Below are 26,812 nucleotides of genomic sequence, written 5' to 3'. Positions count from 1 at the left end.
TTGAATCTATGCCCAAAGTGGGCCTACCCTTTGATCCAGCAGTGTCATTCTTGGCTCTGCATCCCAAAGAGGTCATAAAAAAGGGAAAAGGATCCACATATGTAAAATTGTGTGTAACAGTTCTTTTTGTGATGGCAAAGAGTTGGAAAATAAGTGGATGCCCATTAATGTGGGTTATAAATAAGTTATGGAATATAAAAGGAATGTTCTATAAGAAATGATGAACATAGTGATTTCAGAAAAGCTTGAAAAATTTGTATGAATTGATGCTAAGTGAAGCAAGAAGAAACAAGAATACTTTGTATATGGTAACAGCAAAATTATGTGCTGGTCAACTATAATAGACTTGCCACTTCTCAGCAACTCAGTGATCCAAAGTAATTCCAATAAACTTTGGATGGTAAATGCCATCTGTATCCAATAAAAGAACTATAGAGACTGAATGTAGATCAAAGTATATTATTTTTATTCTTTTTCTTTTCTTATGATTTTTTCTTTTGTTCCAATTTTTCTTTCCCTACATTCCTCATGTGGAAATGACTTGGAAATGAATGTATACATACAACCTACATCAGATTGCTTGCTTGCATGGGGAGGAGAAAGGTAAGAGAGGGAGGGAGGAAAAAAAAAAAAGGAACTAAAATCTTACAAAAATCAACAATGAAAACTATCTTTACCTGTAATCATAAAAATAATATACTATTAAAATAAAATTCTTTCTAAACTTTTTCAGTTATTTTCTTGACACAGAATACTGCATATAGTGTTGAACTTGATTAATATGATTTGTTTTGCTGAGATGCTTATATTTTCTCTCCTTAAAAAAAAAAAAAAAAAAAAAAAAAAGTTCCTTATAAGGTTTTCTGGGTGTAAGTGGGAATGGGATATACTAAGAAATTTATGTAATATAAAAAATAATAAAATTTATTTTAAAAATATATTGCCTAAAAAAATTAATGTCTACTAAGTAATAATAAATTTCCTAAAAAGGGGTCTTTGTAATCTCAGGGAGTAAATTACACAGGAATATGAAATTTTTATTGTTAGTCTTTGATTTTCATTTTAAACAATTTGGTGAAAATTAATATATTTTTAAATTAATATAGATTGGGGGTATGTTGTTGTCACTCGCCCTGAAATTTTTTACCAGCTTTTTTTTTTTTCTTTTCACAAAATGAAACCAAAAAAATCACTAATGTTTAAAAATTAAATTGCACTACTAATGTAACTTTTTATTTATCTATTTATTTTGGTTAGTATGTAAGAATCTATTTGAATTTTTTTTTCACTGAAGTTAATCAAGTATAAGGTGAGGAAAAATAGGTTTTCCAATATTGCCTATGAGATTTTTTTTTTTTTTATATCAGAAAATCATTAAGTAAAACCAATACAATAACACAAATTTGGCCAACTTTTAGAATATAGTCACTTTTCTTGAAAACAAAAATAGCTCTAATACTGTGAGAGGTGAATTTAGATTTAGAAGAATGTGAAATAATATATGTTGAAAGGGAATTACAAAGTAGGTTCTGTCAAATGCAAAAGGCAAAAAGAGGTTCTCAGAGAATAGTATGTGGTCTTAGTGCAAGTACCTCCTTACTCCAAGAATACAGATTTTGATTTCTGTGATATTATTGGTAAAACATCGTGGGTCAATATCTACCTCTTAAAGTAAGGGGAGAAGAGTTAGGTGGCATACTATAGGAGGCTTCTTAAAGTTTTTTTCATTTCTAACCTTTTCACCCAATAAATTTTTATATGATTCCAGGTATATAAAATAGGTATACTAATCAAACATTTACTAATGACAAAAAATAATTTCACAAAGCCCACCTTCAGTTATGAGATCCCATATGGTGTCGCAAACCATTTTTTAAGAAAGTGGGACATAGTGAATAAAGTAATAAACCTAGAATCTGGAAAGATTCTGCTTCCTAAGTTCAAATCTAGCTTCAGATACTTACAAGCTGTGTTACCCCAGGCAGGTCATTTATTCCTGTTTGCCTCTTTGAAAAAATGAGCTTTAGAAGGAAATGGCAAACCCGTCTTTACCAAGAAAATGCAATATGACTTTACAAAGAATTGGACAGGATTGAAAAACAATAACTGCACAACAATAAAGTAATGAGAATTTGAAAGATAAATGTTTATTTGAGCCTTCCTTATTACTTAAAAACACATTTCTTTAAATATTATTACATTTGGTGGATAGATATTTAGCTAAATTTAATTTTCTGGAAGCTGGAACTAGAATCTTTGGCCCAGACACCAAAACTTAAATGTTTCCATCGGTTTTAAGTAATCTATTTAAATTATTTCTGTAACTTGAACATTTTTGGTGCCTTGATTTGTCACTCTTCATCTTACTAAAACATCCTGATCTTTTTTATGTGCTTCTTACCTTATTATCATTTACAAAACAGTGATATAGCTATAATAAAGCAATACTGAAGTCAGGACACAGCTTCATTTACCAATTCTAACACTGTTAATTTTATCACCAGAGACAAGTTACTTAAGTACTCAACCTCAATTTCTTATCTGAGAGAAAAATAATATTTATATCTTCACAGATAATTATTGAAAGGGAAATGATTTGTAAAACTAAAAAGAGTATAAATATAAGAATTATTAAAACTTGATATTATTCAAAAGAGGTTTTTTTTTTTTAAAGCTACTCTTGTGGATTTAGTTTTGACCAATAATAGGATATTATTGTTGAATTAGAAGGGGCACCACTCTTTTTGCAGATGATATGATGGTATACTTAGAGAACCCCAAAGACTCTGCTAAAAAACTATTAGAAATAATTCAGAATTTTAGCAAAGTTGCAAGATACAAAATAAATCCACATAAATCACCAGCATTTTTATACATTACCAATACAATCCAATAGCAAGAGATACAAAGAGAAATTCCATTCAAAATAATGGTCAATAGTATAAAATATTTGGGAATATATCTACCAAAGGAAAGTCAGGAATTATATGAGCAAAATTACAAAACACTTGCCACAAAAATAAAGTCAGATTTAAATAATTGAAAAGACATTCAGTGCTCTTGGATAGGCCAAGCGAATATAATCAAGATGACAATACTCCCTAAACTAATCTATTTATTTAGTGCTATACCAATCAGACTCCCAAGAAACTATTTTAATGACCTAGAAAAAATAACAACAAAATTCATATGGAAGAACAAAAGGTCGAGAATTGCAAGGGAAGTAATGAAAAAAAAAAAAAAAAATCAAATGAAGGTGGCCTAGCTGTACCTGATCTAGAACTGTATTATAAAGAAGCAGTCACCAAAACCATTTGGAATTGGCTAAGAAATAGACTAGTTGATGAGGTTAGGTTCACAGGACAAGATAGTGAATAAAAATAGCAATCTAGTGTTTGACAAACCCAAAGATTTCAACTTTGGCGATAAGTATTCATTATTTGACAAAAATTGCTGGGAAAACTGAAAATCAGTATGGCAGAAACTAGGCATGGACCCACACTTAACACCACATACTAAGATAAGATCAAAATGAGTCCATGATTTAGGCATAAAGAACAAGATCATAAATAAATTAGAGGAACATAGAATAGTTTACCTCTCAGACTTGTGGAGGAGGAAGGAATTTGTGTCTAAAGGAGAACTAGAGATCATTATTGATCACAAAATAGAAAATTTTGATTACATCAAATTAAAAAGCTTTTGTACAAACAAAACTAATGCAAACAAGATTAGAAGGGATGTAACAAATTGGGAAAACATTTTTAACAGTTAAAGGTTCTGATAAAGGCCTCATCTCCAAAATATACAGAGAATTGACTTTAATTTATAAGAAATCAAGCCATTCTCCAATTGATAAATGGTCAAAGGATATGAATAGACAATTTTTAGATGAGGAAATTGAAACTATTTCCACTCATATGAAAGAGTGTTCCAAATCACTACTGATCAGAGAAATGCAAATTAAGACAATTCTAAGATAATACTGTCACACCTGTCAGATTAGCTAAGATGACAGGAACAAATAATGATGAATGTTGGAGAGGATGTGGAAAAACTGGGACACTGATGCATTGTTGGTGGAGTTGTGAAAGAATCCAACCATTCTAGAGAGCAATCTGGAATTATGCCCAAAAAGTTATCAAACTATGCATACCCTTTGATCCAGCAGTGCTACTACTGGGATTATATCCCAAGGAAATACTAAAGAAGGGAAAGGGACCTGTATGTGCCAAAATGTTTGTGGCAGCTCTTTATGTAGTGGCTAGAAACTGGAAAATGAATGGATGCCCATCAATTGGAGAATGGTTAGGTAAATTATAGTATATGAATGTTATGGAATATTATTGTTCTGTAAGAAATGACCAGCAGGATGAATACAGAGGGGCTTGGAGAGACTTACATGATCTGATGCTGAGTGAAATGAACAGAACTAGGAGATCATTATACACTTCAACAAAAATACTTTATGAGGATGTATTCTGGTGGAAGTGGATGTCTTCGAAAAAGAGAAGATCTAATTCAGTTCCAATTGAGCAATGATGGACAGAATCAGCTACACCCAGAGAAGGAACACTGGGAAATGAGTGTAAACTGTTTACATTTTTGTTTTTCTTCCCAGGTTATTTTTACCTACTGAATCCAATTCTTCCTTTGCAACAACAACAACAAAATTTGGTTCTGCACATATATATATATTGTACATAGGATATACTATAACATATTTAATATGTATGGGAATGCCTGACATCTAGGGGAGGGGGGTGGAGGGAAGGAGGGGAAAAATTCGGAGCAGAAGGGAGTACAAGGGATGTTGTAAAAAAAATTTACCTATGCATATGTACTATCAAAAAATATCATAATTATAAAATTAAAAAATAAAATTAGAAGGGGCACAACCTTGAAGGAAATACTATTTCATTCTGGTCTATTTCATCATAACAGAAAAGAACAAGAATTTTGTGATAAATAATCAGCATGATTTAACAAGTGTTATAGAATTTCAAATTTTCAAATAGATCATAAACAGGATAAAGAGGGTGCTGTGACATGTATTATATAAATTTAGCCCAAGAAAAATGGGATAATTATGACAAGCACATTTTCACACAAATGATACTTGTGAGAGAGAAAAAAAAAAAAAAAGATGAAGCTATAGAAAGAGCTAAAAAATATATTTAAATGAATATCTTAAAATGAATCCTTTAATCAAGAATAAAAACTCTCCAGAGATAACTTATATCTTGGTCTCCATAAATATGGGTAAAAGCTTCCCCTAGAACCTACACAAGTATTTAAAGTAACTGCATATATTGGGCACAGAGTAACCTTTATTTCATTCCACAGACAATACAGGAAATTCAAATCATAGGAGTATAGGAAAAAACAAACAAACAAGCAAAAAAACACATTAAAACCTTCCCCAAGTAATCCACACAATTCTCTTTCCTTGCTAATAAATTATATTTTCCCCCATGGCCCTCTAGTTCTCCAGACTCATAATATCACTCTATATTTTGGGTCTAATCATGTGGAAAATAAGTTTGAAGCATTCTAAATTTTAGAACACTAAAATTCTTGTGATTCCCTTCACTCCTGGGAAAACAAACTTACTACTGGATACTAAGTAGTCCAACATTCCAGTAAATCATCTTTCACTCTTAATTTTTATATCAAGAAACTTTCCTTAATTTACTCCACTCCCTTCCTCCCTTCTTTCCTCCCTTCCTTTGTTCCTTCCTTCCTTCCTTCCTTCCTTCCTTCCTTCCTTCCTTCCTTCCTTCCTTCCTTTCCTTCCTACCTTTCTTCTTTCTTTCTTCCTTCCTTTCTTTCCTTTTTTGACTTTCTGTATTTCCAGTGTAGATGGATTCTGTCTCTGTCTTTATGCAGATATAGATACAAATATCTATGTCTATATAAAAGTTTCAAGACTTCCTCCATGAAGACCAAATGATGGGATAGAAGGGGTTTTGTATAGGGTTTTAGGCTAGTGTCATGATAAGTCTCAAAAGAATTTATAGGCTTATACTTTATCCAAAGGGAATATCAACAATTCTTAATGAACTTGTTCCATAAAGCAGGGTTGTTTCAATGAATCCTCAGGGGGATAAATTCCTTTAAAAATAAGAGTTTAGCTGGGGATAAAGCTACCAATAAATTCTTTTATAGGAGAAAAATAACTCTGGGGGTTGACATTATAATCTGGACCTCTGAATTCAGTAACCCTGGAGTTTGTCAGTAAAACACACACACACACACACACACACACACACACACACACACACACACACACACACACACAAGTTTGGAAAAAAAATTTAAAAGCCTACTTAAAAAACAAAAAAGCCCACTTAAAGAGATAATTCTATCAGTACCCCTCCCAGCTTGTCTCAGTTAATAGCTTAAATTCAGGCTTTCTCCAGTCCACACTCAGCTAACAAAGACCTAACAAGATCATATCTCTCTTCTTTTCTGTCTCTTACACACACACACACACACACACACACACACACACACACACACAGACTTAGACTTAGACTTCTCCAAAAAAGCAACTGCAATTGGAACAACCAAATGGGCCCTTTTCCAATTTACCCTCACTTTCCAAAGTAGTAGTAGAAAGCAAAATCTAGATTCCTTTTCTTAAAATAATAATAATAATAATGATAATATTGCTTTAATCTCCAACTACTTAGCTAAGCAAAGGTTAAGGAGCTCTCAATAGTTCTTCAAGAAGCTGGAATTTCAGGAATTCCTCTCAGCTCACATGATTCCGCTTTTTAGAGCTGCCACATAATTGAATTTACACTATTTAACTGCTTGGGTCAAGCTTATGTAACTTCCTGGTGCTTAGGTTGTAAGAGAGTCATTAATATCCATTGGTATTGATATTTTACCATGTTAGAGAGTTGTCTGCTTCAATGACAGGTGGAATAACTGACTCATGATGATACACCTTCCTAATTGAAAGATTAGCCCTCTAGCTGCTCTACCACACTACCTAGGCTTTCTATATATTGCTTTTATACCCCTAGAAATCAGCAGTCAACAATTTTAGTACAAAATATGTCCACCTCTTTTATGTTTTAGTATTTAAAGAAAAATAATGCCATGTAAACACATTAAATCATGTGTTCTTACAGTAGTAAATATGACTATGTTCCTTTAAGGGTAAACCATTCAGGGTGGAGTAAATTCAGGGAAGTTCCTTGATATGAAACTTAAGGAACATAGTATAGAACTAAATTCTTGAATCCAAGCAAAATGTCAGAAAGAGTTCCTATGACCTTTCTTAAAATGTCAAATGAAGACATTTTCCCTCTTTTTATAGCCCTCTCTTATCTATAGTTCCCAGACTGCTTAAGGGTCCCTTGCCTGAGGGTAAGATTTTTTTTCCCTCTCTCTGCAAATTCCATCTTTCATTAACTAATGTTTTAGTCTTAGTCTTGAACTCATTTCTAATGAGTGTTTCTAAAATCTTAAATTCTTTATGCTTTTGGCATTCCTACTGTCCTTTTGCTTATATTGTTGAAAGAACATTCCATAAATAGTATATATTATTTTTTGCTATTATTTTATTGATATTTTGTATGTATGCCTTTTGATATTTTGTACTGAGTCTTTCTAGTACAAGTAAGTCAAAATTTGAACAATATTATAAAGAACACTAAATTTCTAAGCAAAGAATCTGAGTTCAAATCTGACTAAAACTTCTTTTGTGTGGAGATTTGGAGAAATCATTTAGCCTCTCTGCTTCAGTTTCCACATATGTAAAACAGGATACTGGTACAGATAACGTCTAAAGTTTACTCCAGTTCTGTATCCCCTGTGATTTTAAAATTATCTTTCATAAATTTCATCCCATTAAAGTCCATTCATTTCTTTAGCCTAAGATATTTCTAGTTTCTCATTGAGTTTAAATAGATTTTAAAATCTTAATTTCAAACTAAAAAAAAAAAAAAAAAAATTAAATTCCAAATAAAAAGAATGGGAAGAAGTGAGTTAGAAAATAGCTCAAATAAAAAATAAAATAAATCTGGAAGAACTTAGTGTAATGAGAAACTGTATAGTGAATTAATGAGAAAATTACAAAAGAAATTTGTAATTTTAAGGCATAGTGGTAATGCCTTAAATCAGGCAGGGTCAAAACAGAGAAAGAAAATTATAGACTGATTTCCCTAAAGAATATTGATACAAAAATCTTAAATAAAATATTAGGAAAAAGATAACAGTATGTTATCCTCAGGATAATACACCTTGATCAAATAGGCTGGTTCAATATTAGAAAAACTATTTACACCATGATCAAATAGGCTGGTGCAATATTAGAAAAACTATTAACATAACTGACTATTTTAATAACCAAATTAATAAAAATCATAGTATTACCTCAATAAATGCAGAAAAAACATTTGACAAAATCCAAAACCTATTCTTATCAAAAACACTAAAGAGTATAAGAATAAGGAGTTTTCCTTAAAATTATCAGTAGCATTTATTTAAAACCATCAGCAACTATCATATGAAATGGGGACAACTAGAACCATTCCCATTAAGATCAGTGGTGAAACAAGGCTGTTCACTATTACCATTACTATTCAATATTGGATTAGAAATATTAGTTTTAGTAGGAGAAGAAAAAGAAACTAAAGGAATTGCAACAAGTAATGAGAAAACCAAATCATCACTCTTTGTAGATGATATGATGGTATATTTAGAGAATTCTAGAGAATCAACTATGACACTACTAGAAACAATTCACAACATTAGCAAATTTGCAGGATACAAAATAAATCAACATAAATCATCAGCATTTTTATAAGTTACCAACAAAGTCTAGCTGCAAGAAATACAAAGAGAAATTCTAATTAAAATAACTATAGATAATCTAAAATATTTGGAAGTTTACCTGCCAACGCAGACTAAGGAATTATATGAACGCAATTACAAAACACTTTCCACACAAATAGTCAGATCTAAGCAATTGGAAAAAAATATCAAATGCTTATAGGTAGGCTGAGCTAATATAACAAAAATGGCAATGCTCCCTAAATTAACCTACCTATTCAGTGCCATACCAATCAAACTCCAAAGAAATTATATTATAGAGCTACAAAAAATAGTAACAAAATTCATCTAAAAGAGCAAAAGATCAAGAACAAAAGAATAAATGAAAAAAAAGAAAAAAAGAAAATGAAGGTAGCCCAGCTGTGCTAGACCTAAAACTATATTATAAAGCAGTAATCATCAAAACCATTTGGTACTGGCATAGAGTTGTTGATCAGTAGAATAGGTTCAGTACAGAGGACAAAATTGTCAATGACTGTAATAATCTAGTGTTTGACAGGCCCAAAGACACCAGGTTTTGTGATAAGAACTCACCATTTGACAAAAACTGCTGGGAAAATTGAAAACTAATATGGCAAAAAGTAAGCATTAGCACACATCTAACACCCCATACCAAGATAATGAGTTCATGATTTAGACATAAAGAATGATATTATAAGGAAAGAACAAAGAATAGTTTAACTCTCAGATCTATAGGGAAGGGAGGAATTTGTGGCCAAAGAAGAACTGGAGTAAATTATTGAATGAAAAATAGATCATTTTGATTCTATTAAATTAAAAAAGTTTTTGTAATAAACAAAACCAATACAGAAAAGATTAGAAGAGAAGCAATATACTGGGGGGGGGGGAATCTTTCATTCAAGGGTTCTGATAAAAATATAGGGAATTGACTGAAATTTATAAGAATTCAAGCTATTCCCCCAGTGACAAATGATTAAAGGATACAGACAATTTTCAGATGAAGAATTTGAAATTATTTCTAGCCTTAGGAAAAAGTACTCCAATTCACTATTGATCAGAGAAATGAAAATTAAGACAACTCTGAGGTACTACTACATACCTCTCAGATTGGGTAAGATGACAGGAAAAGATAATGACAAATGTTAAAGGGGATATGGGAAATCTGGGACACTAATGCATTGTTGGTGGAACTGTGAATTGATTGGGCCATGTGGAGGGCAATTTGAAACTATTCCCAAAGAGCTATCAAACTGTGCATACCCTTTGATCTAGCAGTGTTTCTGCTGGGCTTGTATCCCAAAGAGATCTTAAATGAGGGAAGGGACCCACATGTGCAAAAATGTTTGTGGCAGCCCTCTTTGTAGTGGCAAAAAACTGGAAACTTAATGAGTGCTCATCATTTGGAAAATGGCTGAATAAATTAGGATATATGAATGCTATGGAATATTATTGTGATGGAATAAGAAACGATCAGCAGGATGATTTCAGTGACCTGGAAAGACTTACATGGACTGATGCTAAGTGAAATAAGCAGAACCAGGACATTACTGTATATGGCAATAACAAGATTATATGATGATCAATTCTGATGGATGTGTTTCTTTTCAACAATCAGATGATTCACATCAATTTCAATAGACTTTGATAAAGAGAGTCATCTGCATTCAGAGAGAGAACTGTGGGAACTGTGTGTCAATCACAACATAGTATTTTCACTCTTTTTGTTGTTGTTTGCTTGCATTTTGTTTTCTTTATCATTTTTTCCCTTTTGGATCTGATTTTTCTTGTGCAACATAATTGTAGAAATATGTACAGAAGAACTGCCATCTAGGGAAGGGGATGAGGGAAAGGGAGGGAAAAAAATTTGAAACACAAGGTTTTTCAAGGGTCAATGTTGAAAATTATCCATGCATATGTTTTGAAAATAAAAAAAAGCTTTAATAAAAAAATTTTAAAAGAAATTTGTGTTTTTGGGGAGAGATTGATTTGGGACTACATTTTTGTCTTTTTTTTTTTCTATTTTTTTAAAAGAGCTTGACACTACTAAGTGCTCAAATATTTCTTGATGCAATGAAGGACATTATGTAGTCTACAAGGAAAAAGGAGTTTACCGATTTGTATTACTAATTAGTCATAATATATTGGCTCCTATTCTAAGTGAATTAACAAATATATCTATGTATATATATATCTATATCTATATATCTATATCTATATCTATATATATATAACTACTTATTATTTTAATATATAATTATATACAAACACATACTGACAAACACCACATTAAAACCTACCAAAAACAATATATAATTGATCTTTAAGGATATGAAATTTTCTAAAATGTATAAATGTGTTTTTACCTCACAATAACTTCAATGCTTCTATAATTAAGCAGTTTGTGATGCATGATAAAGAAATGGAAGGAAAAATACTATGAATAGATTGCAATCATAATTTACAATAGTAGACATTTTATTCCTTTAGAAGAAAACATTTTCTTACCAGAAAATCATTAGCTAAAGTCATCACAAAAATTGAACAAAATAAAGATAAGAAATCTATTGTACAAATTAGGGACATACTTTTTCAAAAATACTTTAAATAAAGGTTTGACTATTCTTTCTATAAGTTCCCATTCCAAAATATAAATGAAGTAAAATCAAAGTTTATTTATTGCTTGATCTCCACTGGAGGCCTCCTTACACTAAAGAACAGAGAAAAGAGCCACTGGGGAACTCTTATGCAGGTAAAAAATGACTTCTCTTTTCTCCTCAATGCACAAATACTCTTAGGAACCATTGTGATATAAGTGGAGTTTGACTTTGGTAATCTCATACCTTTTCCCAGTGTTCCCTGTCCCCTTTCAAAACTATCAATAGTAATCATATTTTTTTGATAGACTTATGTCCATCAGTCCTATTCTTTTTGTCTTACTTTTTCCTGCAATAAATCTAAAGACAATTGCAACAACAGATATAATGACAAACAAAAGAAATCAAAATCCCTTTTGTTATCCTTAGACTTTCTTGATATCCTTGGTACATTCTGAGTATCTGAATTCAATACCTGTGTTGTTGTTGTTGTTGTGAGATCTAATCACTTGTTTTCATGTTTTAATCCTTCCTGCCTTCATTAAGAGTCACAAGTGGCTATCTTGATTATCTGTTGGCATTTTCATAAGAATCCACAGATTTCATATGTTGAGGCAATATTATTACTGGGCACAAATATTGAATTAAAGGAAAAAATACTTTTTTTTTTTTTTTTTTCCCCCTTTTGGAACTTCTAGGTCTTTTAATTACTACAAGCAATTCCATGAAACCAAAGGGCCCCCCCCCCTTTTTATGTAAAATTCTTCTTCTGGTAATGCTGTAGGATTGTGAATTAAAGAATACTGCAAAATCCAAAGACATATATTCTACATAAATATTCAAATTTAGTTGCATTACATGGAAGTAAAACTAATATGTACAGCAAAAGAAACATATGAACCCACTTATGGTTATTTATGAAGCAATAAATTATGTCTAATGGAAAGAAATAGATAGAATGGGTTCAAGTTCAGCCTCAATCATGCATTGATTTTGTAGACTTGAACAAGTAACTCACAATGTACAAGAAAACTCTTAGAGACTCTTAGAGAAAAAATTTGCTCACAAATATTTATGTGGTATAAGAGGGTAGGGGTGTTTATATGTATAAATCAACACACATCCATATACATTTTTAACAGACTTTTGATTGTTCTGGCCATATATGTGTGTGTGTGTGTGTGTGTGTATACATACATTCATACACAATATTGAGTATTGAGAGTGCTTCATAATTCCCTTTGATGTAATTTTGTAATGCTTTCCAGCTCTTTGAAGAAAAATAATATTTTTGGGAAATAAATTTTAAATGAACTTTAAAATAGCATAATGAAATGAAGATAAATAAATTACAATTAAATTATATGAAAAGTCTAAATTTTATAATATATTTTCAAACATTTTAAAATATTATGATACAAATTAACTTCAGAATATTTAAATTGGCATTTAAGGTGATTTGCAAATAAGCCAAGATATATTTAATATGTGCTGTTCAAATTGGAAACTATCATTTTAGATTAAGTGGAGAATAATTATTCCTAAAATAGGTGTTCACTGATGAGGAAGGGTTGGCCAACAAGAGCTGCAATTCTCTTTTTATTCATTCATTTTTTTAAATAAAATCTTTTTATTTTCAAAACATATGCATGGATAATTTGACAACATTGATGCTTGCGCTTGCATAGCCTTTTGTTTCAGATTTAGTCCTCTTTCCCCCACCCCTTCCCCTAGGGCAAGCAATCCAATATATGTTAAACATGTTAGAATATATGTTAAATCCAATATGTATTAATATATTTATACAATTCTCTTGCTGAACAAAAAAAAATATAAATCAAAAAAAGAAAATAAATGAGTAAGAAAACAAAATGCAAGTGAACAACAACAAAAATAGTGAGAATGTTATGTTGTAATCCACATCCAGTTCCCACAGTCTTCTCTCTGGAGTAGATAGCTCTCTTTATTACAAGATCATTGGAATTGGCATCAATCATCTTATTGTTGGAGTCACATTCATCAGAATTGATCATCATATAATCCTGATGTTGCCATATACAATGATCTCTTGGTTCTGCTTATTTCACTTAGCATCAGTTCATGTAAGTCTCTCCAGATCTTTCTAAAATCATCTTCCTGATGATTTCTTATGGAACAATAATATTCCAAAACAATTATATACCATAACTTATTCAGCCATTCTCCAATTGATGGGCAACAACTCAGTTTCCAGTTTCTATCTACTATGAAAATGGCTAGCACAAGCATTTTTGCACATGTAAGTCTCTTTCCTTCCTTTAAGATCTCTTTGGGATATAAGCCCAATGGAAACACTGCTGGGTCAAAGGGTATGCACACAGTTTGATAACTTTTTGAATATAGCTCCAAATTGCTCTCTAGAATGGAGTTTTTTACAACTCCACCAACATTGTGTTAGTGTCCCAGTTTTACCACATTCCCTCCAACATTTGTCCTTTTCTTTTACTGTTATCTTAGCCAATCTGAGAGGTATGTACTGGTATCTCAGAATTGTCTTAATTTGCATTTCTGTGATCAATAGTGATTTAGAACTCCTCATGTGATTAGAAATTGTTTCAAGTTCATCTGAAAATTTTCTGTTCATATTGTTTGGCCATTTATCAATTGGAGAATGGCTTGGATACTTATAAATTTGAGTCAATTCTCTATGTATTTTAGAAATGAGGACTTTATCAGAATCCTTAAATATTAAAAAAAAATATTTCCCAATTAATTGCTTCCCTGCATTAATTTTGTTTGTACAAATTATTTTTAAGTTAATATAATCAAAATTATCTATCTGGAGTTCAATTATGAGTTCCAGTTCTTCTTTGGACACAAATTCCTTTCTTCACAGATTTGGGAGATAAACAATCTTATGTTCATCTAATTTGCTTATAATATCACTCTTTATGTCTAAATCATGAACTTATCTAGATCTTATCTTGGTATGTGGTGTTAAGTGTGGGTTGAGCCCTAATTTCTTCTATACTAGTTTCCAATTTTCCTGGCAGTTTTTGTCAAATAGTGAGTTCTTATCCCCAAAGCTGGGGTCTTTGAGTTTTCAAACACTAGATTGAAGAGCTACAATTCTCAATCATGATTTTTTTTTTTTTTAAATACTATGGAGAAGAAATCAAATGTAAGAATGTCCTTTGAGCATTCCGTGGAGAATGCCAGCTGAGGGCCTTTGTATGGAAGTGAAAGCTAGATTTTCAAGATTCTTTTTCCTCATAAAAATAATTTTAAAAATTTGTCAAAATTGCTTTTAAAATATGATTATTGGAATAGCTAGGTGGTCCAATGTATAGAGTACTTGCTCTAAGTCAAGAGGACCTGAATTCAAATCTGGCCTCAGACACTTAACACTTCCTAGCTGTGTGATCCTAAGCAAATCACTTAACCTCAATTGCCTCAGCAATAAAAAATTTTAATATTATAAAATAATTATAAAATAAAATATAATTATTAGATGAAAATAGATAAAGTGAAAAATGTTTTATACAAAATTTAATTAAGAAATATAATCTGAAAAAAATATATGTGTTGACTGACTCATTTATATCTAAAAATCTTTAATAATTGTATTATATACCAAATATAATATAAATAACATAGAAATAAATGTGTCATCTATTACAGTTATGACAAAACTTGTCAGCTGTTTTCATGGTGAAGGAGGTTTCAGTCAGTCATATTTTTGTTAAGTTGTTGAAGTAATTCAACTAACTCTTTATTAACCTAACAAAAGATAAAACCATATCCTGTTAGTTTCACTGCCCTTGAGTACTACAAAATTTTTGTGAAGTTTAGTGAAAGTACAGAATCTCAAACTTAGAAATGACAATGCAGTAAAATTCATATCTGAATAATAAATAATGAATATGCAAGAACAAGAACCATTTCCTAAAACAGAAGTGGTGAAAAGATGTGAATAGAGTATTTAATAAATGAAGAAAATATAAGTAAGAACAATTCTAAGATGTGGTCCATTACATATCAAAATAAGATGAATAAATGTTAAAACAACCTGTTGTTGCACATCACTAATCAGATTAGCAACAATGACAAAAACAAAGAAACAAAACAAACAAAAATACAAAACATTTGCTTATTATATGTAGGAAAGCACAGCTCTATGATTCATTCTTGGTGGACCTATAAGTTCATCATTTCTCTACAGGCTGGACTAGATGCATGAAGAGAGACAAGGCTTAATGCTCAAGTTCTGAACTATACCCCTGATGTAATGTTTCTGGTTTCTTAATTTCCTCCTTTCTTATTACACTGTCCAGAGTCTCTCTATGCTGTGAGCAAATACTATTCTCAGTTTTCATTGGATCTGAGGCCTGGGACTGGATAATGGACAAGTTGGCATTATACCCATCCCAGTGCTCCATTGGGGTCTGGAGGCATCTCAGGACCAGTGGAAGACCTCCTTTTATGCTGGTGTACAGATCTTCCCTGTGCTCTGGAATGCTTACACCATAAGGTTTTACTAAAATTGTGTTCCCATTTTCTACTTGTTTAACTGCTTTTTTATGTCAACCTGGACTGACATAACTTTTATTTTTAAATTTCTTTATAATTATTCAGTCTGATGAATTTAGATTTGTCAGAGAGTATTGTGGGTAGGAGCTCAGGGACATTGCTTCCCTTTTGCTCTAACATCTACATAGTCCTTTCCATAATAACTTTTTATGTTGGGATAATTTTTGTTGTTTGCTTCCAGCATAATTTCTCACTTTATGCTTTATGTTGGGGTTGGACTCTACAAATTCCAGGAAGGAATGTCTAGACTGATCCTACTATTTCTGGAGTATTGAGTACTCCAGGATCTCAAGGATAACTTAAGATGGGCATCTGAAACATTTCAGTCATTACAAAGTGATTTTATTAATAATGTTGTCTGATTTTTGCTCACTAGATTTGAGCTTTGCAAGTCTGTAATGGGATTTGGGGGTCTACATAAAAGTCTTGTGAGCTTGTACCTGGTTAGAAAGACTAATAAACTTCTGCTGGATTCAATCAGTATAAACAAACTGCAAAGTTTATTAGTTCAGAGAGAAAGAATTATAGGTTCACTTTTAGATTGGGATTTCTATGCCAATTATTCTACTGCAGGCTACAGATTGGGCTGGAGGAAGAAAAAGACCCCCCCCCCATTTTTGAGGTAACAGACACATAGCTCTTGTTTGCTTTTGAACCTATTCTTTGCTTGGTACAAAATCTTAAACCTTCAATTGCTTCTCAACCTAGAATTACTCATTTAGTTTCAAATGATTTTCTCAATCAGCCCTTCACTGTGCTTTGGAATTAGGTTATAAAAATCTTCAGCCAGTTTGAGTCTGTTCTTTTAATGCATTTATTTTAAACACAGATTTGATAGGAATATTTTCCAAATGACTTTTAAAAAAGTCTAAATATGAACAAATCAATATGAATAGCATTATAAATTTTGAACTAGTCTATAGAATAGGTACTTAATATTTTGGGATCATGGCTTTCTTTGGAAGTCTGGCAAATGTTCACAGAACACTCTATTAAATAACATTTTTAAATATATAGAAATTCAAAAGTAAATATTCACATTTAAAAAAATAGTTAAGAAGATATTAATAAAAGAAGTTCACAGTCCCATATCCTTAATTTAAAAAAACAAACAAACAAAAAAAAAAACAACCTTCCATATCAACTAATATCATAAGATATAAACCAATAATCATATGGTTTATGGTCTTTTTATTTTAATAATATAAAAACATTACTGCTTTAAAATAATAGTATATCAAGAAAATCAGCATAGGTTTCATTAAAGTAGCTCTTAATGTTTATTGTTTATTTTTGGTTTTGTTCCGTTTTGTCAAGAGAAAGATATGGACATAGTTAGTGGACAGAATTTGAACAGAGACTACTTTGTCTTTAAAAAAAAAAATCTCTGCAGTTGAAATGCTTAATGCTATAAAGATCATATTAATGCCAATGCATTTCAGTGCATTGTATGAAATTTCCTTACTTATGTGTATTTAGTAGACCCCCTGCTCTGGATTAACCTGAGACTAGCCTACTTTTTTTAAAAATTGATATTGTATAATTACCAATAGAGATGTTTCAGTTCTCTTAGTTAAAAAAAAAAAAAAAGTGGTGATTGTGTGTGTATATATATGTATATATGCGTGTGTATGCTTGCATGTGCATGCGGATACAGAATGATAAGCCTGGGTCCTTAAATACATTATAAGTGAAGAAAAAATGTATTTATATAAAAATATTGACTTTGAAATTGGCATTTGCATAAATAAAATCAAAGATTAAATTTGTGTATGTTTCTCTTAATATTCAAGGAAGTAGACTATGTCCATATTTCAATTTTTATTGTATTTTAAACCACTAGTAAATATATATATGTATATGTATGTATATGCACATATATATATATATATACATATACATATATATATATGTATATATATATTATTTCCTAATAAATTCTACCCTTTATCCTTGTTATGGTGTTTGTATATATCTCTTATTTCCTATACCTCCTAACTCTTCTACTTTAATTCTACTCCACAACTTGCCTTACTATTACTTCAGTCCCCCCATCCATATCTTCTCTTCCCACATTTTCCCTCCCACTTTATTCTATTCTTAGATATGATATTCTTGGCTGCAGACCTAATTCTTTTGATTGTTGATATATGATGTTCCAGGACTTGCAGTCTTTTATTGTAGCTGCTGATACATTCTGCACAGTTCTTATTGTAGCTCAAAGATAGTTGCATTTTTATTTGTTTATTTTAAAATTTTCTCTTTGATTTGGGGGTTTTGAATTTTTTCCCCCTGAGGCTGGGGTTAAGTGACTTGCCTAGGGTCACACAACTAGAAAGTGTTAAGTGTCTGAGACCATATTTGAACTCAGGTCCTCCTGAATTCAGGGCTGGTGCTCTATCCACTGTGCCACCTAGCTGCCCCTGGGATTTTGATATTTAGCAGTAATGTTCCTATGTATTTTTCTTTTGTAGAATCTCTTTGAAGTGGTTATTCATAGATTTTTTCCTATTGTAACTTCAGTACACAACAAGCCCCAGGGCTCCTGCTTTCTGCGTCTGTAGAGATAGCCTAGAGATGTTCACACTTCATATACATCAAAGCTCAGTCCTGGAGTTTTTCTTTAAGTCCCAGGAGGACCCTTGTCTGCCTGAGTTGTATTTTTATTTTAACCTGTTCATGTGGGCCCTGTGGTGCAATTTTTGTTTTGCTTATGGGAGAATGGAGAGCTTGGGATTTTCTGACCTACTCCATCATATTCCCTAGATTGTCTAAATTACAGCTGCTATTCATAAAACAAGTTAAAATATGTTAATATTAAAAGCTATCTCTTTTTAAAAGCTACTATAAATCTAAAAGTTAGATCACAACTTACATTTTGCATCATATAATTTTTCTTTGAAATTTCCTTGACTGGGGGCAGCTAGGTAGCGCAGTGGATAGAGCACCAGCTTTGAATTCAGGAGGACAAGAGTTCAAATATGGTCTCAGACACTTCACACTTCCTAGCTGTGTCCCTGGGCAAGTCACTTAATCCCAGCCTCAGGAAAAAAAAAAAAAAAAAAGGAAATTTCCTTGACTGCAACAATAATTGTATGCATATATGAGGCATTAATTATATGAGGAAATGTCCCAGGTGCTTGGAATCAGCAACAGCTAATAACACACTGTCTTTGCAAGAAGGAAAAAAAAAAAATAAAGCTTCCTAGCTTCCCTTAATCTAATTTTATTTTTGATTGCTGCTGATGAGAAATTATTTCTAATATTATTTTTTAAAGGACATTTAGGCAAAAAAGATTTTATATTACATTTAATTTATTATTTTCATTTTTCCTTATAAAGCTAATTCGAATTGTTCTTCATACCCAGTTTACAATCTTAAAATAGTCAGAATTCCTGGAATATATACCGTATTGTAATTACTGGTCATGTAATTAAGAAGTTATAACCTCCCTAAATTTATTTTCACAAAAGTGTAAAGATAATACTATCTTTTTTTTTTTTTTTTTTTTTTTTTTTTTTTGCTTATTTCACAGTTGCTCTGATACTATCTAAAAACAAAAAAAAAAAAAAAATAAAAACAAACAAACAAAAAAAAAACTAGACTGGTAATTATGAGCTGTGGCTTCTCATCCTGTCTCCACTAAAACATATTTGATATTAGACAATAGATTTATCCTCAATGAGCCTTAGTTCAATGAACTATTAAATTAGAGGATTGGACTAGTTGACTAAGGTCCTTCTTAGTCACAAATTTCTACAATTTTATAAAATGGGATAATGTGTATTTTGAAAAATACTATGCAAAAATAAGGAAGCATTATTAGTAATATTGATTTATTGATTAGGGCAAGATGAGAAAGAAGTTCTAGAATCCTATCTTCTATAATAAATTTGTGGATAGCTTCCTGCTTTTGACTCACTAGCCTCATCTTTACTTTATGAGATTACTCCCCTCTCCCATTTAATCAGTAAAGTCAATTTTTTTACCATGAAATATATATGTAAAAACTATTTTATTGGAGAAATTAAATTATTAATTTCAACTAGGTTCTCACTTAAGTGATTTGAGCTTCTATATAAACATTGACATAGCTATATCATGTATATATATATATATATATACATATATTCAGATTATACACATATATACATGTACACACATATGAAAATTTGACTTTTCCCATAACTGAAACCTTATTAGCAATGATGCATCTAACAAAATGTCCATCTTCTTTGGTAATAATAACCTGATATTAAACATGAAAAAAATTCCTGTTCAACTTAAAGATTCATATCATAGTTAAAATTCATTTTGTAACATAGAAAACTCATTTAAAATTATCCCAGTAGTATTGTAGCATTTTGATTTTTCTCAGGCTTTAGAATAGATAAATAAATTTATCTAAGAGTAAACATATTAGTGCTGAAAATAAAGTTTACTACATAGTTGAGTGTCTTAAGTAATCAAAATCATGGTAAAATGAAACACTATTTTTAATGGATGTCTAAAAACGATTATGCTTAATAGAAGAGAAGGTTTCAAAGAACAGAAATGCATTTCTTTCTAATCCAGATCAAAGGATATAATGAAGATAGAGGACCAACCTGTTTTGGGATCAACAGAGAAGTATGGCTGACCTTGAAGAATACTATACACCACCCTAGCACTATTTCCATAGGTTGGGTCATCTGCATCTGTAGCTGTCACCTGTAGAACAGAGGTACCTGGAAATTCAAGAAAATAAAGTTTAGTTGACAATAGTATGAAACAGAATATTTAAAAAAATAAATATATATCATATGCATCTATGTGAGATGTGTTATAATCTCTACACATACATGTTATCTCTAGAGAATCATAATTAAATACTAAGAAACACATACATGCTTCTCAAAAGCTTTTTTTCCTTTTAGAATATGCCCCTGTTAGGTATAATCCCACTGCTAACGAAAAATCTATGAGCTACCTAAAATTAGTCCAGTTATATAATTCAAAAAACTGAAGAACATTTAGGTATAATTGTCAAACTTATTAAGCTTTAAAAATTAAAAGAGAGCCACCATAGTATTCAGAATAAAAAGCCGAAGGGAACTCTGTCCAAGCACAGTCCATTTTTATTTTCTTCAGCATTTGTAATTTCTTTCAATCATATTAAAACTAATTATTAAAAGCAATGAATAATAAAGTTTAGTTATATTGAAGGTCAAATTCTAAACTCTTTCTATATACTAACTTAGGTGTGTATCTTCATCAACTAATAAAGAAAATGAAACATCTGTCAGCATTATGATTTAACACTATAAAAAATTAGTAATATTGATTTATTGATTAGGGCAAGATGAGAAAGAAGTTCTAGAATCCTATCAAAAGATGATGGCATCTGGTCATTTATTATTGTTATTTTCTCACTAGATGCCAAGAGAATGAGATTACTTTAGTAAAGAAGTATCAATATGATAGAAAAAAATGTTATAATGCCTAAACTATAATATTTATTTATTAAACAACATATCTTGGTTTTATGTAAGGAAATTTTTCTAACAATTAGAGCCATCAAATGTAAAATAGACTATTTCTATAAGTAATGGGTTTCATAACTAGAAAATTAAAGCCTAAATAACTAGAAGTCAGATTATCAATTGCCAGGGATGTTTTTGTAGGGATTCCTGTTCAGATACAGAATGGATTCAATGACCTTAAGGTCTTTCTAATTCTGAAATTCTATCAGTCTCTCAGTTGTCCTAATCTAAAAAACAATTGCTTGGGGATTATATATAAGACAGAGCTACAAGTAATACATTCTTTTTTTTTTTTTTTTCTTGTCAGATAGGAAGGCTCAGGAATACAATATGAGATTTCATTAGATTAGAGAACTCCTTCCTACTGAGGAAACTCTCAATCAATTGGCATTTGTTCTTTAAAAATCACAGAGAATTCACTTGGGGTATTGAGAGGGCAAGTGCTATGCCAAGCATCACAGACACAACATATGTAAAAAATGGGACTTGAACATATCTTTCTGATCCTGAGAATCCATTATGCCACATAATTATCATTTCATTAGTTGTAATATTTTCAATAATAAAATAAAAAATATAGAATTCCTAAAGATTGAAAGAGTGGATCATCTCATACTAAAGAGATGATAGGCCAAAATTTTCTCACCTAAAATATGGCTTCATAAAGATATTTATTCCAAATATTTTAAAGCAAAAGAAGGGGTGCAGGGGGACAAAATCTCAGTTAATTAGTATATGATACTATTATAGTCAAGATTTGATGATCCATAATTGTATAAAAATACAGAGAGAAAATGAAATGTGTTCAATAAAAGATGACAGATGAATTTTTTTTTTTTAAAGAATTTCATTTGTCTCAGGGAATCCATTCAATTAAACAAACTTTTTTCCCCTAAGTTGTCCAGAGTACTATGCTAATATTGACAAAAAATTTATAAAAGACATATTCCTGGAACTTAAAATATACAACTCAGTTGGCTGGGGCCAATAATGACTGAAACACAAATAATGAGAATACAGAATAGTATTTAACACATCATTTAAAAGATATAAGATTCTGCATGAGTTTTGAAGAGAGAAAAGTAGAAAATTCATTATCTACTTATGAAGTGGATTGGAGAAATAGGAAGGGGAATATTCAGAAAAAGTCTTCCTAGAATAGGTAGCATTTGTTTCGTCCATGCTTGAGAGAGAGAGAGAGAGAGAGAGAGAGAGAGAGAGAGAGAGAGAGAGAGAGAGAGAGAGAGAGAGAGAAAGAATTTAAAAGGAAATAGAAAGCAGGGCAAAGAAGAGAACATTCCAAGAGAAAAAAAAAAAAAAAAAGTAGAATTATCAAAGTCATGGAATTAGCAAATAAGAGATATATGTATGTAAAGCCAATGAATAATGCACCTCTCTCATTCATTCATTTACTTCCTTTGCTTCAATATCACTACTATCATCTGACTATCTATCTATTTATCTATGTCACCATTTTTGATGTGTTTTGTGTGTCATGCAAGGCAACTATAGCTTCAGAGTGGAAAATAAAATTATCTATTAAATATTTAATGAAGATCTTTCACTAAAAGCTTTTGATTTAAAATCTCAACCCTGTTGTGAGAGTTAAGAGTTTTAGGGGAAAGATTGGCAGAATCTGAAACATTGGTCTTATGTTTGACCCAAATCGAGTGCTGAATTGTTTAATATGAAATAAATTTAGCTTATTTGTAGTTCTCCATTCTATTATAGGAAAACATATTAAACACATTAAACTTACTTAGACAAACTTAGACTTAGACTCAATAACAATTTTTTTTTTTTTTACACCTTAATCAATCCTCCATGGATTTAATTTTAATCTTTATGCAGATGATTCCCATCCCAATACTAGATATCTGTATTCAGTTTTAGGCTCTCTTCTGAGATTAAAATCAGCATCATCAACTCTTGCTGCATATTGTTAAGTGAGGTTTATCATAGATAATTCAATCTTATTGTGTCCAAATCAGAATTAATTATTTTCCCCTAAACATACTGTTTTCTTAATTTTTGTATTTCATTCAAGGGAACTTAAATGTTTTTAGTTACAAAGGTTTGATTCTGTAGTTTCTTGACTCCTTGTTTACATTTTACATTTCCAATCAATAGCAAAATATTGTCATTTCTATTTGCATGATATTTCTTGAATGATACTCCTTTACTTCACTCACATAGCACCATTATCTTCTTGGTAGAATATTGTGATAGCATCCTAATTGGTGTCCCTGATTCAAGAATCTCCATCCCCCAAATCCATATTCCACACAGTTGCTAAAGTGATTTTCTTAAGTTTGACCAAGTTTCTCTATTACTTTGTAAATTCTTGTATTATTATTATTTTACCTTTAAGATCAAATAAAAACTTCTTTATTCTTCATATAAACCTTACAAACTATACTACTCCAATATTTCTTGGACCTATCTTATATTTTCTACCTTATTATATATCATTCATATACTCTTTTGTCTAATCAAAGTGGCATTTCTGATATTCTATAAATGTGGCCTCTCTATGACTTTTCATTGATTCTATTTAGTGATGGAATAAGTTTTTTTCCTCATCTGCACTTAAGATTCAATTCAAAAAATGCCACATTCTGCCTGAGACTTTTAAATTTTTAAATTTTAATTTTCTCCTCCTCCACTACTTTAAATAGTGTCTTTCTCCCTCAAGCAGCCTACCTGGCTTTGTGTCTGTGTGTTTTAAGTGTGCATATCTTTTAGTATATTTACATATTGTCTCTACTACAGTAAAATAATCTCTTTGATTGCAAGGACTATTTGTTTTTATGTTTCTTTGAATCCCTATCATCTTGCATACTATAGCTACTTGTTAATTGACAAATTCACTTGACAAAAATAACCTTAAATTTTTTGAGAAAATCTGAAGGGACCATATTAAGGATCATAAATTTAGAACATGGAGGAAATTAGACACCATTTGAGGTAAGTTTTCTTAGAGTATTAAAATAGTTTGCCCAGGATGACATAATTTAACATTTATGAGTTCAAAAATACAATGTTTAATGTAATACTAAAAATATTCTATATTTAGATATATCTTTTATTTATGTACCTTGAATTATTATTTTTATTGATTTATGCTATATTTAGCTTAATTTATTGTTTTCTAATGCATTAAATTTTCCAAAGATCCATTTGATGCTAATAAATATGCATGTTCTATAATAGTCTTGTCAAGAAGACTCCATAAGTCTTTCAAGCACAACTTTTTCTAAAAAGTGTGTTTAACCTTATGATTCCCTTAAAAAATAAAACAAAACTAAATGTTTCACTATTATATTTGATTAGTTCTGAGAAAGAAATATGTCTCCTACAGTTGTATTACTTAGTGTGTCTTCTTGTAATTCATTTCATTTAACTACATTTATGCCATTTATTATGCATTTATTATTTATGTAATCTATTGTCTGTTATGATTTATAGTACTTAAGTTTACTCATTTATTTCAATACTTACTAGAAACCATCTTTGAAAATGTACTTTTTTTTTTCGAAATTACAGAAATAAAATTCATTTCATTCCAGACCATCACTTTCATTTGTCATATGACTTTATTTTTACCTGTATTTCTTATGTAGAGTGGAATATCTATATGCTCTCTAATAACTTGAGATTCTTCTGCCATATATGAATGCTACCTATAATGTTCAAGCCAGAAGAAATGAATAATCAAAGAGCAGATGACCTGAGTGAAGACAATAATGACAAAAACCTAAATGCGTATGGAAATTTACAGGATTCACAGGAAAAACACAAAATCAAGATTGAGAGGAAAAACAGTGGTTAGATGCCATTCTAACTAACCCTAGACTGCCCTAAGATCTAAAACTGGAGTAGGGATGATAAAGCAGAAAATAACAATGGAATTCCTACTCAGCTTAGCCAATAAGCAGCTATTCCAGGAAGCAGTCAGAGAATTACTAAAATACTAAAAATACTGAATGATAAATGGAAAAGCAGCATAATATCAGGAGCCACATGCTTATGACATCTTCATTTATTTAGACTTTACTGTAATACTGCAGACTGTTGGGGATAGCCTAGTTTTCCCAGTGAGTACTTATGCCTAGACTCTAATACATCCCCATTAATCATGTTTTCTTAGATTTCCTAGGCAAGTATCGGCTATCTACTGATTACAAGCATCAGAGAATAAAATATTTTTTGCTCCATTAAAATCTCACAACCATGATAGTGACAGTATGGTTTATGATTGCTATGACCCTTCTAATGAGGAATATAGGGATAGATTTGTGTTATTATTGCATTTTGTAACTTTCCTTTATAAATATAAATGAATTAATATTGCATTCTAGAGAATGTATACACACACATTGATGCATGACTCTACTAATAATTGCGGCAAAGTTTTTTTATACTAATACTCTAATCCTTCCTTTTTAATATATTATATTAATTTTTATATGTAGAATTCCAAGGGGGGGTAAAGCTATAAAAGCTTTTATCTAAAGGATTTGCAAAAATATTCCATTGTTCTCTATTTGATAAGAGTGAAAAAAATTAGATAAAATTTCTTAGCAATAGCCATGCCCTAATATCATAATATCTTCAGGCTTACCTTCTTAAAATAAGGCAAGACTTTTGTCTCCATAATTATAGTGAACTTGGGGACCATAGATAAGGCTTTCTATTATCTTAAACTAGTTATTCAGAGATCTCAATAACTTAGGTTAGGAGAGACAATAAATAATATTCTCCTCCTACCCCCATTAATTACTGAAAAGCAAGGAAGTATCCCTAAGCCATGTCAGAGATAAGACTGCCTCAAGAAAAAAAGAAAGTTTGGGAGATATCTTGGGGATTAACATGTCAATCTGAACATAGATTTGTAGGACCAAAACATATCTCTCATCTTTTGCTAGCCATGAAGACCTTAAATGAAAAAAAGGAGGTCACTTATTAGGTATTTACTATATGCCAGAAATATTATCTCAATTGTTCCTCACACAAGCCCTATGAAGTAGGTTTTAATGTTAACACTATTTTATGGTTGAGGAAACTAAAAAAAAAAATTTAAGTGACTTCTCCAGGATCACACAAGTAATAAATGTTTCTGAAGCTGGATTTGAATTCAAGTTTTCCTAACTTTAGACCCAGGGTTCTCTCCTTTACATCACCTACCAGCTTATTTTTGAACCCATAAGTATTGCAAGTACTTCCTCTTTTTCCCAATCTCTAGTGAAAGACTGAATTAAAAATAAATTGCTAAGAACTTTCTTAACAAGATGTGCTGAGAAAGCTAAAGATGTAAA

The 26,812-nt window shown here is 30.9% G+C and overlaps 1 protein-coding gene across 8 annotated transcripts in view; it reads right to left on the bottom strand.

The window, feature by feature from the left end:
• Positions 1-26,812, bottom strand: part of CDH18 (cadherin 18) — an 860,832-nt gene that overhangs the window by 280,850 nt on the left and 553,170 nt on the right. For all 8 annotated transcript variants that reach the window (XM_074279089.1, XM_074279095.1, XM_074279088.1 and 5 more), the window contains one exon: positions 20,580-20,699. In XM_074279089.1, the coding sequence (XP_074135190.1) occupies positions 20,580-20,699 (120 nt within the window). The remainder of the gene's footprint in view (positions 1-20,579; positions 20,700-26,812) is intronic.

Source organism: Sminthopsis crassicaudata, chromosome 1 (assembly GCF_048593235.1).
Source record: "Sminthopsis crassicaudata isolate SCR6 chromosome 1, ASM4859323v1, whole genome shotgun sequence".
NCBI classification, from domain to species: Eukaryota; Metazoa; Chordata; class Mammalia; order Dasyuromorphia; family Dasyuridae; genus Sminthopsis; species Sminthopsis crassicaudata.
Note: the sequence above shows the minus strand (reverse complement) of the source record. Positions and strands in the feature narration are given on the sequence as shown.